At 40.7% G+C, this 17,269-nt stretch overlaps 1 protein-coding gene across 1 annotated transcript in view; it reads right to left on the bottom strand.

Annotated features, from left to right (window-relative positions):
- Positions 1 to 4,070: 4,070 nt before the first annotated feature.
- Positions 4,071 to 17,269, bottom strand: part of TMPRSS11A (transmembrane serine protease 11A) — a 32,531-nt gene continuing 19,332 nt past the window's right edge. Inside the window, exons 7-10 of the mRNA XM_054722206.1 lie at positions 16,418 to 16,589; positions 11,008 to 11,267; positions 6,712 to 6,854; positions 4,071 to 4,232 (exon numbers count right to left, since the gene is read on the bottom strand). Of these exons, the coding sequence (XP_054578181.1) occupies positions 4,071 to 4,232; positions 6,712 to 6,854; positions 11,008 to 11,267; positions 16,418 to 16,589 (737 nt within the window). The remainder of the gene's footprint in view (positions 4,233 to 6,711; positions 6,855 to 11,007; positions 11,268 to 16,417; positions 16,590 to 17,269) is intronic.

The following is a 17,269-nucleotide window of genomic DNA, read 5'->3' as shown; positions in this document are numbered from 1 at the left end:
TTTGTACCAGGAATTGGATTTCTCGCCTCAGACAAAGTGAAGAGAAGAAACAGAGCTGTGGTTAGCTGTGAGCAAGACTTCTGACCTAGAAGGGGCTTCTCCATGCTCCGTCCTATTCCCTAATTGTCCAACAGAATCCGGGAAAGCTGAGGAGCTCTGGGTGTTGGAGGCACAGGAAAAGCCTTGTGCTGGACCACCATGGTGTTGTGTATGATGGAGCCAGATTACATTACCCCTTTTAGAACAATTTCAGGAAGAGCAACTGATAGGAACACTGAGTGCTCTCTCCATCTACTACACAATTCCAGCAAGATAATTTATAACAGTTTCATCATTGGGAGTCTTCAAGGTTGATAAAAAATTTTTAAGGTTCTCATTGATTCATTTCATACTTCTCTAAACACACACATACCCCAGAAGACAAACCTTTATGTGGGAAGGAGGTTTGTCTGGAACCCCAGAGGTAACTGTAGTTGCTGTACATAGTGACAGGATTAACCCAATCTCCTTCCCTAAATTAACCCTACCTTCCATCATTAAAACAGTATCTCTTCTCCACTCATATCAAATTCTCCAGGAAAGCATTCTCACAAGGATAAAATGCCTTTTTTCTTCAAGACCAAGCATGCTTTTAAGATTTAGAAATATTCCTTTGGGGGGAGCCAGCATCATGGAATGATGTGACCAGATATCTGTGGCCTGTACTACCATGGTAACAGCCACTGCTACTTTAGCTGTGTTGTGTTCACTGGAGTAGAGTTTCAAAACTGCCAGACAACTCCTCCAAACCCGGAAGCCAGGTTACCAGGGAAAGGTCAAAGAAACGTTTCCTCGGAAAATGTAACAAACTTGAGAATGTGGATGTCCTCTAGCCTCCAGGTTCCTACTAAGGTCCCGGAAAGGGTAGCAGGAGGACTCCTGGACAGTAGTGCCCAGCCGAATGCCAGAGCCTCCTGAGATGGTTCTGGGAGGCCCAGAGAGCAGTCTGTTCTATGAGGGCAGTGACCACATCTCTCAGTCAGGGAGGTACTCATCCTAGTGCTTTCTCTGTACTATGAGGCTAACTCTAGTTGATCACTACAGCCCATGCAAAATAGTCAGCAGGTTTTACAGGGATCCTCGGTGACCCTGCATACTGCATAACGTCTAGCATGCCCAAACCCAGAACACGTATTTCAAGGCTACTAGCGTTAGCATAATACTATCCTGGAGGTCTCCAATACCCTCCTGAAGTTATTAGTCCTTGCCTGTACTTGCCTGTTATCACCATCAGTTCCCACAGAATTTTAAGCTGCATAATATTTAGCTTTTAGTTCCTGTTCTCTGCCTAAACATATTGATAAAAAAAAGATTCACCTTGGTAATGAGGAAATATCATATTTTATATTTTCTGCTAGCAGCATAGTTCAGGGTGCTGCTAAATATTCTACACTGCATAGGATAGCCCCTCACAAGTTATCTAGGCCAAAATGTCAAAACTGCCAAGGTTGAGAAACCCTGCTTCAGCGTGACCCACACTAGTTATCTAAAAGAAATGCAGCCCTGGCCAGTGTTGGGAAGTGTTTAGAGCATTGGCCCACACTGAAGGGTCTCAGGTTTGATTTCTTGTCAAGGGCAGGTACCTGGGTTGCAGGTTCCTTCCCTGGCCTCTGCCAGGTGCCTGCGGGAGGCAACCAACCAATGTGTCTTTCTTATCGATGTTTCTCTCTCTCTTTTCCTTTCCTCCCTTTCTTCTTCCCTCCCTCCCTTACTCTCTTTGAAAAAGCAATGGGAAAAATATCCTCTGGTGAGGAGAAAGAAAGAGGGAGAGAGAGGAGAGAGAGAGAGAGAGAGAGAGAGAGAGAGAGAGAGAAAAGAGAGAAGAGAGAGAGAAGAAGAAGAAGAAGAAGAAGAAGAAGAAGAAGAAGAAGAAGAAGAAGAAGAAGAAAGGAAGGAAGAAGAAGGAAGAAGGAAGGAAGGAAGGAAGGAAGGAAGGAAGGAAGGAAGGAAGAGAGAGAAAGAAAGAAAGGCAATTCTTAAGAGCAGTTGAAAGAAAGATTCATACTATTGGCCTACCACAGATTAAATGGTATTTATAGAATGCTCTGACCACCAACTTTATTATTGATTTAAAATGACATATCAATATTTGCTTGCACATATCCCAGAATGAAATGCTGCACCAAACAGTTTAGAAATACAAAGTTCATAACTCTAAGATTATTTTGAATCTTAACACCGAAAGTCAGAATTATATACCACCGAAATATAGAATAATTTATATGTCTGTGTATATTTTTTACCTATAAACAAGCAACTTTATCTTGAAGTGAGTTCAGAGAATTGGCAGCCAGCTGCCTGAGTGAATTTCATCATTTAAAATTAACTTCTTAAGAGTTTCCTAATTTAAGACAGATTCAATAATAGCTCTTGTTGAAACTTTTATAGATCTGATGTTAAAAAAAAATAGATGCTTTGCAAGGTAAAGAGCATGTGAAATTGGTACCTGGGTTCATGGCCCTCGCTGGATACAGGCTGTCTAGGCCTCACCAAGTCATTCATGCTTCCTGGCTTCTGGTCTCTGAACCATGTGTGCTGGCCTGCATGACTTGTACAGTCTTTTCTAATTTTTAAACTTTTGTGAGTCTAAGTTATGGATCAATTTATTTTTATTTTTATTTTTTTGGTGAGTAAACTGTAAATTTCCTTTCCATTACTTCAGGGTTATTTTCATGCCTTCTCAATAGCACATGAGGGGAAATTATTGTAAGGTAATTCAATTTCCCAATGCGTTGGCTTATATTTGGACTACATGAATAAATGACACCATACTGCAGAGCTGAGGGTTAGCTGGTGGTGTCACAAAGTTCCCACAAAGCCTTCATTCAATTGTGTCATCGAATACATGAGCCTGACTTTCCCAATGTCTTCACAAGGCACTTCATTTAGAGGGCATGTTTGTTCTTTCAGATGACATTGTTCATGTGTTCTGTGTGGGAGGTCTTCAAAATTTATATTTATTTTAAAACTTTTTTTTTAAACTAGGGTTTCATGGTTGCAGTGGTCAGGCTGCCACAAGCGTTAGGGGATAATCGGCTGCAGCAATACAAAGACACTTGATTTCTATCTAGAAAGGTGATGCTCTTTGATTCTTTAATGTATTGGCAAGTTTTAAATTTTTTTCTAGGCATTTAACGTTACAGTGATAATCCACAAAGTCACCTCTTGTTGGTCCAAACATGTAAATGCATCTATAAAATGTCAAAATGTTGTGCCACTGTTTTGGTACTGTTCATAAAGTTATCATATTCCCCCAAATTTCTTATAACAAAAATATATTTTTGATTAGTTAATTTATATATATATACTTATGAATTTACATATATATATATTCTTAATTTATATATATATATACTTATTCATTAATCAAGCTTTCTCTGAGTTTATCTGTAGGGTAGGGATAGGTGTGTGTGTGTGTGTGTGTGTGTGTGTGTGTGTGTGAAAAATCACCACAAATTAAGGAGGTTAGAACCAACATAAAAAGGTAAGATCTCTGGCTTGATTTATCACAGAACTTTGTTTCCCAGATATAGCTTTCTTTTATGAAGATCCCTCCAATGAGTTTATAAGTAAAAAAATAGTTTCTTATGGCGGAAAATCTCTTTGGAAAACCTGGAAGAATGAGAAAAAAAGAAAAAAAAAAGTATTTGTGAGTTCTGGAGATTATATAAAGGTTTCCTGAACTCTTTGAATGTTTAAAAATGTACTCACTTAAGGTGACACCCCTGACAAATCTCATGGATTATCCTCAATAGATTGCATTGCTCCTCTTTTATGCTCCACCTTGTGTGATTTTAAGAGCTAAGTAGCTCTGATGTATTTTTCAAGCCAGGCTGAATTGACCCACAACTTTACAAATTTAAATTCTTTATGAATTGGCTATGGGTTATTGGTTGATTAGAGTGATTCTAAAATAAATAGTGACATATGTTCTGTGTTGCTAGGTCCAGTCATTTAACCTCACTGAATATTTGGGTTCTCATACATGTGTGGCCTGCATACAGCTCTCGATGTTGAACTTTTACAGTAATTTAGAGGCCTGTTTTTGAAGCAATCCAGTTTCGGTAATAAGTCACCATTGTGTAGACTCCAGGTTTGTTCCTTTGACCACAGTTATCTCCCCAGCTCACAATTCCAATGAGATACCAGGTATCTTTAAGATCCTTTATGACTAATGGTCCCCCAGAATCACCCTGAAGGTAAAAAAAAGAGAGAAAGAAAATATTACTTAAATATAAAGCTTATTACTTAAGATATTCTGATGAAGCACATATTTTATTATTAGGCATATGTATAGGTTACCAATTATAGGATAATTAATTGAAACATATATTTTAAAAGTTATAAAACCCTTTAAAAAGTCTATAAAATTTCAATGTTGACATTTTAATTTTTTCTGCTTTATAGATATACTAGAGGCCCGGGGCACGAATTCGTGCACCAGTGGGGTCCCTTAGCCTGGCCTGAGGGATTGGGCCAAAACCAGCTCTCCGACCTCCTCCGAGGGGTCCCAGATTGCAAGAGGGCACAGGCCAGGCTGAGGGACCCCACTGGTGCATGATCAGGGCCGGGGAGGGATGTGGGAGGTTGGCCAGCCAGGAAGGAACCATGGGAGAGCTCCAGGGTATGTTCAGCCAGTCTTGCTCAGTCCTGATTAACCGGACCCAAGCAGCAAGCTAACCTATGGGTCAGAGCGTCTGCACCCTGGTGGTCAGTGCACGTCATAGTGAGTGGTTGAGTGGCCTTAGCATATCATTAGCATATTACTCTTTGATTGGTTGAACGGATGACCCGATGACTGGATACTTAGCATATTAGGTTTTTATTTTTTAGGACAATTGACAGATAAAATTGTATATATTTAAAGCAAACAACATGATGATTTGACATAACATACTTTGTGAAATGACTATCAGGTTAACTAACATATCCATCAGGTTAATTAACACATCCATCCCTCACATAGTTACTGTGTGTGTGTGTGTGTGTGTGTGTGTGTGTGTGTGTGTGTGTGTGTGTGTGTTTGTGTGGAGGGGGCAGGTAAGAATGCATAAGGTCTACTCTTAACAAATTTTAAATACATAACAAAGAAAGTCAAGCTGATGTTGCTTTTCTTTTGACTCTAAGTAGGGTGCTTGGACTTCTGTTTTCTCAGACAGACTAAGCCCCACACCATATACCCCAGTACAATTTCTGTATTTTTGTCTTGGACCCTGTGCCTGAGTCCCCTCCTTGATAACTTTCTCACTTTTTGTATAACTCTGGCTTATTACTCACTTGCACAGTCATGGGTTAGGAATCTTATGCCTGCTTCCCAAACCAGGGAAGGCTCTTCATGAGCACCAATCCTTCCTGAGGCTTATCATTAATCACAACGTTTGCTTAGATTCCCATATCATGTCTGCTCCTAGACTCCTGTTGCCACCTTCCACTTATCTGTCATGGCATGGGCCTCTCTTTGGATTCCATGAATTCTAGCTGCCTTCCTCCACATTCTTAACGACTGAGGCCAGGTGTGTGTCAGACTCTGTTCTTTCCCAGCCTATATGCTACATGTACATGTATGTAGCATACCTTTTTCTGACAGAGGCTTCCCATGTTTTGTAATCTGTGGGACTCTGGGAAGGGCTTGCTGCCACCTGATATTAATAACCCCATCATTTCATCAGGTAGAATCACCTCCTTGGGATTTTCAAGGACCTCACATTATAGAGCAAGTGCCTCCAGGAAGAAACACACTTTTGTACTTTGTCAGAACACATACATGCAGGATAGATATTGGATGACAGAGGAGGACATGGTAAGGGCACTGGTAGTCACGACATGGTCTAATACACCTTCTGAGCATTTGCTACTTCTCACGTCTCATCCTCCTATGTGAGACTCAACAGGTTGCCTGGGGTCCCCTCAAATATGAATTGTAGCTTCACACCTTTATAATTGTGGCTATGCTCTTCCTCTTTTCTATAATATTATTTTCTTATTCTATAATTGGGCAAGTGCTATTTATCCTTCAGGCCTCATTTAAATGTGATCTTTCTGATACTTTCTGTAAAAATATTTGCTCTTCATTAATATCATTTATAACATCACATCATCATTCATTGTTCCTGAATGTTTCCTTCCTATATTTGAGCTCTTTAATAAAAGAGAGTTTTATGAATCTTTGGACTTCTAGTATTAAGGACATTTAATTTTATTATTTATTTTTATTTTTAATCCTCACCCGAGTATATTTTTCCACTGATTTTTAGGGAGAGTAGAAGAGAGAGGGAAAGACAGGAACATCAATGTGAGAGAAGCACATCGATTGGTTGCCTCTTGCACCAGCCCTTGGGCCGGGGAGGAGCCTATAACCAAGGTATGTGCCCTTGACTGGAATTGAACCTGGGACCCTTTGGTCCACAGGCCAACACTCTATCACTGAGCAAAACCAGCTAGGGCAAGGACATTTAATTGTGTTGGTTAGTTTGTTTGACAATATCAAAGGAACTCTGCTTATTTTGTGTAACAAAACATCTAAAAATATGTATGTTGTGAAATTTGCATTTAGAAATTTTTGAACTGATAAGATACCTGTATTTTGTACTAGTATAAAGAACATAGAATGTTTCTTAATTCAGATAAAAAATATTTGAGTTAATGATATAAAAATAATGTCTCTCCGCCTACCCTGCAGGCATCATAAATGCCTTCCAGATATCCAGCACAAAACATCCCAAATTTTATATCACTGCCATATACATCTGGTTGCTTGCACACATCATCACTTATCATCTTGAGTCTGGCTTCTCGAAGGTCATTTTGAGATTCCCCTTAAGAAAAAACAAAATAATTTTAGTGTTCACAGTCAGCATTCTTAGTTAGAATGAAGTGAGCAGACATTATTCTAATCTTTTTCATACTAAAATTGTCAACATGGCATGAGTTTAATGTAAGCAGTTTCCAGAGGAAAATAAAATTCTGTTTAAAACCTGGCACATTTAAATTATTTTTATCCATATCACATTTTTTTAATCCTTGCCTGAGGACATGTTTTATATATATATATATATATATATATATATATATATATATATATATACACACACATATATATATATATATATATATATATATATATATATTTTTTTTTTTTTTTTTCATTTCAGAGAGGAAGGGAGAAATAGAAACATCAATGATGAAAGAGAATCATTGATAGGCTGCCTCCTGCACACCCTACACTGGGGATTGAGCAACCCAGGCATGTGCCCTGATCGGGAATTGAACCATTAATGCCTGGTTCATAGGTCGATGCTCAACCACTGATCCATGCTGGCGGGGCCTGAGAACATGCTTTTATTGATTTGTAGAGAAAGAGGAAGGGAGAGAAAGAGAGAGAGAGAGAGAGAGAGAGAGAGAGAAATATCAATGAGAGAGTGAAACATCGATTGGTTGCCTCCTACAAGTGCCCTGACCAGAGATTGAACTCGCAACCTGGACATGCATCCTGACCAGAAATCAAACCCGAGACATTTCGGTGCATGGTATGATGCTCCAACCAACTGAACCACATGAGCTAGGGCCTTATCACATTTTGTTAATCCTCACCCAAGGATATTTTTTCATTGATTTTTAGGGAGAGTGGAAGAGAGAGGGAAAGACAGAGAGAAACATTGATGTGGGAGAAATACATCAATTGGTTGCATCCTGCATGCACCCTGACCAGGGCCTGGGCCAGGAGGAGCCTGCAACCCAGTATGTGCCATTGACCGGAATCGAACCTGGGATCCTTTGGTCCACAGGTCAACTCTCTATTCACTGAGCCAAACTGGCTAGGTGGGGGGCCTTATCGTATTTTTATAAATAGCTATACTAGCAAGAAATACCATTTTGTTTCTTTTCCTGAAAAAATCTTTGTATCTTTCCCTTAAAAATGATCAGTTTATATATTTAGGAAGACATTAATTTTTTAAAAATATTTTATTGATTTTCCACAGATAGGAAGGGAGAGGGATAGAGAGCTAGAAACATTGATGAGAGAGAAACATCGATCAGCTGCCTCCTGCACACTCCCCACCGGGTATGTGCCCGCAACCACAGTACATGCCCTTGACCAGAATCGAACCTGGGACTCTTGAGTCCGCAGGCCGACGCTCTATCCACTGAGCCAAACCAGTTAGGGCTGGAAGACATTAATTTTTAAAAATAATATTTATATTTGTGGACTTTATTCCCAGAACTTTGTAGGTCTGGTTTTCTCCCTTGGCTTGATAAAATAACTGTAACACTATGTATATTTATTTTATTCTTTGCATTTTTATGAAGAACTTTCACACATAAAATGACATTTAAAGGCAATGATTTCATTTTTTATGTATTATAAGTTTGGGGCTCCAGATTATAAACTAGATTCTGAATTATAGAAATCAATATTATGGCAGGAAGATAACTAGGGTACAAACAAAGAATATCACAAGCATTCACAGATTCTTTACATTAAACCTTATGATCGTTGGGAAACTGACACTGTAACAGACAGAATTCAGTGATGATCCCCACGATTCCTTTGTGATCTCCTTACCCCCAAGTATGGGTGGAATCTCTGAATATAATGTGTATCATGCATATGATTAGGGTATGGTATAAGGCACAGGTGAGGAAATTTTTTAGGTGTAAACTAAGATGAATTCCATTTGACACTGAGTTCATCAAAAGGGAGACTTTCCAAGGTGGGTCTGACCTAATCAGATGAGCCCTTTTAAAAGGGCTGAGGCCTTCCCTGGGTGTGAAGACTTTCCTAATGGCATTGAACAAGCAGTTGTCAGAAGTTCTATAGCTGCAAGCAACTGAATTCCACCACCAATCAATGAGCTTGGAAGAGAACCCAGAGCTGCAAATGAGACCACAATCCCAATCAAGATTTTGCTTGCTGTTTTAAATAAATCCTGGAACTCCCTGAACTGTTTCTCAACTCTTGTGAGAATGCTGAATATTGACTTTTTTTTCAAAGAATTCGCTTTTTCCCCCATTAGTTTTCTCTGTTGTTTCCTTGCTTTTGTTTTTATCCATTTCCTAATCTTTATTATTTCCTTCCTTCTGCTTATTGTAGGTTTATTTTGCTGCTCCTTTCTAGTTACCGGAAGTGGGAACTTAGATCATTGATTTGAGACCTTTCTGCTTTTCTAATTTGCACATTTGCTGTAAATGTCCTTCTCTGCACTATTTTAGCTGCATTTTGTATATACTGATATTTTGTTTTTCATTTTCATTCAATTCTGTGTATACTTAAAATTTTCTTCAAGACTTCCTCTTGGACCGATGGATTATTTACAAGGGAGTTGTTTAATTTATGGACGTAGATATGGCCTATCTTGGTGAATGTCCATGGGTGCTTGAAAGAGTATTTGTTGTTGTTGTTGTTGTTGTCGTTGTTGTTTGGTATGGTGTTCTATACATGACAGTCAAATCCTGTTGCTACGCAAAAAAAGTATTATGCTAGGTATGGTTCTGAGCCAGCCTCAGACTCCAAGCCAGGAATGTTTCTTCTCACCATGCCAAAGGGAATCCGAGATGTCCCTCCTGTCATCCTGAAGCAGAGAATGCAAACTCTGACTTAGGATGAAACCCCTCAGATAGAATGCAGACATAGAGGTGTCAGGCCTACAGCTCTACTCAGCCACCCCTGGAATTAAAAAAAACCCATGGATAATCACTTCTGTGACGAGTTATATCGCCTTAAAGAAAGCAACACACTTCTCAGCTCGTATAATAGGGAATGAAACCACATGGGACATCTATTCTGAGCCACATTAGTGAAAGGTATTCCTAGTTTCTTAGTAGAGACTGAGAATTAAAGGTTTATTCTTTAGAGTTTATTGTATTTAAATTGTATAGAGCTCTGTGAATGAATTTTGTCATTCTCAGAAAGCCCTTTCTCATCTTCTCAAGCCCAGAGTTAAAGAAACCCTCTCGCTGTTGTATATGTGTGTACCTGGACCAGGTTTTAGGATCCAGAGTGTGTCTACGTATGCCACCAAAATATTCAAAAATAAAATCATTTTTACTTGTTAGGAGATTAAGTTAGTATTATTAAGTTAAATATTCTTAGAGAGGGCAATACCTGGTATTGCATAGAGAACGGCACAAAGAAATATATTTTATTGTTGCTGAAGGAACACCTTTGAAGTCTTCCTTAAAGCGAAACTGCCTCTCCCTCATTCCATGTGATGCTAACCAGGCTACCAATCACACACCTGTCTTTCTTGGTGTAGGCATAGGTCTGAGTATTTGAGTTAGCCAATCAATCTGAGTACCCCTGGACACAAGCTGGGCCAAAAGAGATATTTTCAGGGATTAACATAGATTCTGGCAAAGAGAGAGATGTGTTCTTCCCTTGGCATCTATAGGTAAAGAGGAGGTAAATCCTGAGCTGCTGTTGGCCACTTTGGAGCTGGAATCCCTCCATATGAAGGGGGAAACAGAGTGAGGACATGGAATGATTAAGAAATTCAGAAATTTAGTGACATCATTAGAAGTCCTGAATCTAGCTGTGTCTGAAGCCAGACTCATTTCTTTTTTAAAAATATATTTTTATTGATTTCAGAGAGGAAGGGAGAGGGAGAGAGAGATAGAAATATCAATGATGAGAGAGAATCATTGATTGGCTGCCTCCTGCACGCTCCCTACTGGGGATCGAGCCTGCAACCCAGGCCCTTGACTGGAATCGAACCCAGGACCCTTCAGACTGCAGGCCAACACTCTATCCACTGAGCCAAACCAGCTAGGCCAGCCAAACTAACTTCTTGATTTCCAAATTACAATGGCAAAATTTGCCATTTCATCATTATTCTTTGCTTTAGCTAATCTGAGTTGAGTTTTTGTCACTTGCAAAACAGGAGCCCTAACTAATCCAACCAAGTTGTGATAATGGCTGGCAATATTGATGGAAATTAAATCACACCCTGTGATCATTTTTGAGATACCCACCACCGTAGTAAAGTGCTCCAAATCCTGTGATATAGACAGTTGAATTTGGTCGGAAGGATGCAGAAGCTTCTGGCAAACACACCCGGCGGATGTCATCAGTAAAGGTGACTCTGGGAGAAAACTGCACAACAGCAATATCGTACACTCTTGCTGGGGAGTGATACTTCTCATGGAGAATAATTCTTTTGATATTTCTTTTCATTAGTGGAGGGTTGATTGTTGTTCCAAAGCTAACAGTCCAGTCACGTGGATTTGCATTCCTAGAAAAGATTAGCAAATGAACAGAATATATAAACTGCACTACAATAATTGCACTAGGCTAATAAAAGAGAAAATAGCATCCTGAAAATACCTGATTGCACCAATAACTTTCTTTGACTATTTAAATGGAGTCTACTGCTACTATTTTGAAGGATAAGACATATACAAAAAGCATCTTAGACCTGAATCTAATACAGAATTATTAGATTTTAGAACTGCAAAGGCACATAAAATATCATTCATCTCTTCAGCCAATATTTATTGAACATCTACATGCTGAGTCTTATTCAAAGTGCTGAGGATAAAGTGGTGAACAAGACAGAAAAGTTTAGATTCTAGTGAAGGAAAAAGAATGAAACAGATTAACAAATCCTATATAATAAAAGGCCAGCCACCATAAGCATAACAACCAGAATGACCAGAGACCAGAACCACCATGGCCTGTCACTGGGCTGGCCCCGCCCCCAAGCAAGCAGTTAGGGTGGATCAGGCAGGCAGGCAGAGTGGTTAGGGGTGATCAGGTAGGCAGGCCAGTGGTTAGGGGTGATCAGGTAGGCAGGCAGAGCGGTTAGGGGTGATCAGGTAGGCAGATGGCCCCTCTCTGGGCTGGTCCTGCCCCCAAGCAAGCAGTTAGGGGCATCAGATAGGCCAGTGGTCAGCAAACTCATTAGTCAACAGAGCCAAATATCAACAGTACAATGATTTAAATTTATTTTGAGAGCCAAATTTTTAAACTTAAACTTCTTCTAATGCCACTTCTTCAAAATAGACTCACCCAGGCCATGGTATTTTGTGGAAGAGCCACACTCAAGGGGCCAAAGAGCCACATGTGGCTCACAAGCCATGGTTTGCCGACCACTGAGATAGGCAGATGGCCCCTCGCAGGCCTGGTCTCGCCCCCCAGCAAGCAGTTAGGGGTGATCAGGTAGGCAGGCCAGCAGTTAGGGGCATCAGGTAGGCAGATAACCCCTCGCTAGGCTGGTCCTGCCCCCAAGCAAACGGTTAGCGGTGATCAGGTAGGCAGATAGCCCCTCACAGAGCTGGCCCCATCCCCCAGCAAAGAAAGAGGGAGGCCCAGGCCACCTGTGGCAACCCTGTGGCAGGTGTGCAGACAGCCAGTGCTTGCCCACAGAGGGAGGCCCAGGCCAGCCAAGCTATCGCACCCCACGCCTGTTGCCTGCAGAAGGAAGCCATCAGTGGCAGGGTAGCGGGGAGCAGTGCTGCAAAGATGGCAAGCAGTGGCAGCGGCGGGGGTGGGGCCATCTGCCTGCGGCCAGGCGAAGGAAAGTCCTGATAGGCCCCAATCTCAGGCCAGGCGTAGGGACCCTACCCAAGGGGTCCTGGATTGTGAGAGGGTGCAAGCCAGACTGAGGGACCCCCCCCACACACACACACCTGAGTGTACGAATTTTTGTGCACCAGGCCTCTAGTAGGTAAATAACCAAACAGTGACAAGGGCTAAGAATAAAATAAAATAGATCAATGGAATAGAGTACTAGTGGGTAGTTAGGGAAGGCTCTTTTGGGACATGACAATGGGACTAATACATGGTTGACAAGGAGTCAGCTGTGAGAAGATGGGAAGACAAGTTTCCAGACAAACTTCCCAACTCTTTAGACCAGAGGGGCTATAGTTCAGGACCCAAAGGAAGAATGGTGGCGGTGAGGTTGGACAGGTAGGTAAGAACCAGATTTTAGAGTGCCTTACAGGTCATGAATAAAGTGCCTGGATTTTATTCAAGTGATATGGATGATTTTAAGATGACAGTACTTGACTCTCATTTATATTTAAAACAAAAACAAAAACATGTTGATTCTGAAAAAATAGATTGTTGGACGGTAAGAGTCGATGAGTTAAAAGCTGTCAGAGGTTGTGTGAGAGATGGCCAATTGTGTATGACTTCTAGCTTGTGGGCTGGAGCAATTGGTGGATAATGGTGCACGTAGGGATTGGAAAGGTCATTTAGTGATAACAGAATATCTAGTAAAGCCTGTGTTTTATACTTAAGGAAAATAAGGCCTAGATGGGCTACACTATTTGCCTAGTATCACATGTCTGCTTGCCTCTCTATGCTCTTTTTTTAATAGGACATGGTCTTCAACCAAAATTTATTTATTAATAGCAAGATAAATGTTCCTTAACTAATTAATTTAACATCATCCATAAGGGATAACCAAAGAGACAAATACTGTCTACATGGATACTTGTTTCTCAACCTAACTATTTCTTAATAGGTAGCTTCATAGAAAGAAGCACTTATTATAAACATATCAATAGGGATTAAGTCTTATTTGATAGCTGTTAATTATGCTGGGATTATTATTTTCATTTTTGAGGAAATTTAAAATTTTATTTTTTATATACAATTTTTATGTGCAAAAATATTCTAATGAGAAAAACTAAAAATGATTGGTTTATAAACACAGTTGTTCATATAGCATAAATATATTCACATTTTAAATTTATAAATCAGTCTTTTGTGAGATTTATTGGTACAAATCGACACTTGCAACTTAAAACGCCTAGAGGAACTTCACATAAGTTAGATATTTTGAACTTGGAAATGCAAAGAACAGAATTGTATTTACTCAAATGGGAGTGATCATTCTAACACTTTCCAACAATGGCTTGATACCAATTAATACAGTTTGTGTTTATTACATATGCAGATTACAAACCAGAAATACCTGGCCCCAAATCAATAAGATGCAATTTTCTGGTGATAAGTATAAAACAGTAATTTAGATCCCCAAATAAATTGTAAAAATTCAAAATGATGACATCTGGTCTGAAAATCATCCTTATAAATAGGGTCTAGGAATTCTGTTGACTATTAGTTTTAAAAAAATAATGTATTGAGGTTTCTTAAAGTGATAACTCAATATTAGACTCCACTAATATAAAATAATCTGAGTAGTAAAGGCCATACAAAGTTATGTAGTCCTTTCACTGACCCAGTGCTTGGGAAATGGGACTTGCCGTGAGAAAGTCATATTCTTGTGTTCAAGTCTACCATCTCCTAACATTGTGACCTTGGGCAAGTTACTTAACTTTTTTTATTTCACTGAAAATGGGCTTCCTAAGCAGGGTTTAGCAAGCAAAGGAGGATATAGATAAGAATCATATAAAACAAATCTTAAGCACCTAACCAGATGTTTGCAGCATATTGGGGCTTAATGAATGATGATAGTTGTTACAAGAACACTCTCAAGTGGAGATTGTCTACACTTGAACACTGCTGCAGATGGGGACATCATTGCTTTTATATTTCTTTCTTTACCTCAAAATCCTTTTCATCTTTGAGCATCTCTGACTATTGAGAAATTCTTACTTGATTACCTAGTTCTCCTCCACAGGAAAGTATCTCAGATATCTATACTAATAAAAGGATAATATGCACATTGGTCAGGAAGCCCTCACAGTAACGATGGAACAGCAGGCTGTGTGGGGCAACAAGGCTGGCAGGGGGGTTAGTGAGGGACGACAAAACGACTGAACAGCAGGCTGTGTGTGGTGACCAGACTGGCAGGAAGGGCAGTTGAGGGGTGATCAGGCTGGCAGAGGGAGCAGTGAGGGGTGACCAGGCCGGCCAGGGAGCAATTAGGGGTGACCAGGCTGGCAGGGGGCAGTTGTGGGTGACCAGGCCGGCAGGGGGGGCACTTAGGGGCAATCAGGCTGGCAGGCAGAGGCGGTTAGGGGTGATCAGGCAGGTAGGCAGGTGAGCAGTTAGGAGCCAGCCGTCCTGAATTGTGAGAGGGATGTCCGGCAGTTGGACATCCTCCAAGGAGTCCCAGATTGGAAGAGTGCAGGCTTGGCTGAGGCCGCCCTCCCCCGCCCTGCCCCCCATGCACGAATATCTTGCACTGGGCCTCTAGTGTGAATATAACTATTTATCATCTCTACCAGATGTACAAATAACCTGGGAGCCAATTAAAATGCAGTTCTTGATTCTGTAGGGTGGAGATAGGGCTTGAGATTCTTTCATTTTTAACAAATTCTGTAGTTATGTCAATGCTGCTGATCTATGAACTATGCTTTGAGTGGCAAGATTGTATGGATATACCAGCACCTTTCTTTATCACCAAGGACTCGGTACTACTCTAAGAGCATTTTGTTTTGTCAAGTTCTCTTTAAGTGTATTGTCCAGGACAGAATTCACTATTTTAGGCAGGATCTGACCAACAAAGAGTCTGATATCTCATTTATTCTGGGTTCTGAATTTCTTTTAATGTAATCTAAATCACAATTGTAGTTTTGTGAATTAACTCATAGTAGGTTATCTTCCAACAGAAATTTCTAAGCAATTTTCACATGTTAAAGCACATCATTTAGTTCTTGCTATTACTCTAACACTAGAGGCCCAGTGCATGAAATTCATGCACGGGGGAGGGAGTCCCTCAGTCCGACCTGCACCGTCTCCAATCTGAGACCCCCTTGGGGACATGCCTCTCAAAATCCAGGACTGCTGGCTCCTAACTGCTCACCTGCCAGCCTGCTTGATCGGCCCTACCCCCTCTGCCTGCCTACCTGATTGCCCTTAACCACCTCTGCCTCGGCCCCACACCGGGGACACAGGATTCCCTCCTCTGGCCAGCCGAAAGCACCCAGGATCCAGGCTTCCCTCTCTCTGGCTGGCTGCAAGCACTCGGGACCCAGGCCAGCTTCCCTGAGCCTGCCACAGCCGCAGGCGACAGGGGATGGGCTACTTTGCCCTCTCCCTGGCTGCAGCCGCAGGTGCTGGCACCCAGGACCACAGAGCAGGTGGCTTGTCCCGGGCCGGGCTTTGTCTGGATGTCTGGAAGACATCCAGTCTAATTAGCATATTACCCTTTTATTAGTAAATGGATAAGTATGGACTTTATTAGTATGGATAAAGTCCTTTTGAAATTTCTGTTTTTCTTACCAGGATATTTGGTACTGGTAAAAGGTCATAAAGTGAAGCTAGTTAGAAAGAAGTCTGAGGACCTAATCAATGACTACTTCACTCCCCGCCTCCGCAACTTTCAAATAAGTAACAGTGTTTTAGAAAAGAACCTGAGTTTTCTCATTTTACCTCAGTAATATTTGGGGGTATTATTACTCAGAACATAATAAATCCCAGAGACTATTTTTTTAGCAGCAGTGGGTCAACTTAAGGTCTATAACTTACTTCTTAAAGCAGTGTGCTGCAGTGACGAGCCACGTATTGCTAATCAAGGTGGCCCCACACTGATGTACGTTATCACGCTGAAGGGAAGCTTGCCAAGGCCAGGCAGCCTTGGCCGCAATGTCTCCGGACATTATTCTGTTGACTATTAATGGAACAACCCGTTTACCACAACCTGAAAGAGATGAGACTATTAAGTTTTAAGAAATGTGTAAGTTTTGATGCAAAGAACCTCTAATAGAGTACTACAATGCAATATTTGCATCTATCATTATATAAACATGTACAATATTAATATCTGTCCTCTGTATTTACCAATATGTTGATGTTTTATTCTTTCCCTCCCTTTATATATGTGGAATATATTGCCTACTGAAACTATGTACAGCTGCAAAGGGTTGGCACACTGCAAAGTGTGTATCCTAAGGACTTGTGGTATCAATTATCTACATGTCCTGGGAGTTCATACTGAGATCACTGTTTCTCAATTTTAGGTGATTCAACAGTGTCACTTTGACATGAACTCTCACAAGAGAACTGACCAGACATGTAATTGCCTATGTGTTGGAGCTCCTTCTTCTTTAAATTTTTCTGAGTAGCCAGTTCTTAAAGTGTGCATGAGGTAATGTATCGTGACCAGTGTCTCACCCTGCAGGATGGAGGTTCCATGTTTTCCCCATACACATCACATTTATTATTGGTGGGAATAAGTATGTGCTCTGTTATGTGCATCAGATCAGAGGTTAGTCTGCTGCTTAGGGTTCCTGCTAAGAATCAGCCTCCTTTATTAGCACCTTGCTAATAAGGAAAATAAACTAGCTTCAATTCTTGTTCTAACTAATTAGGTACCAAAAA

The sequence above is a fragment of the Eptesicus fuscus genome, chromosome 2 (assembly GCF_027574615.1).
Source record: "Eptesicus fuscus isolate TK198812 chromosome 2, DD_ASM_mEF_20220401, whole genome shotgun sequence".
NCBI lineage: Eukaryota > Metazoa > Chordata > Mammalia > Chiroptera > Vespertilionidae > Eptesicus > Eptesicus fuscus.
Note: the sequence above shows the minus strand (reverse complement) of the source record. Positions and strands in the feature narration are given on the sequence as shown.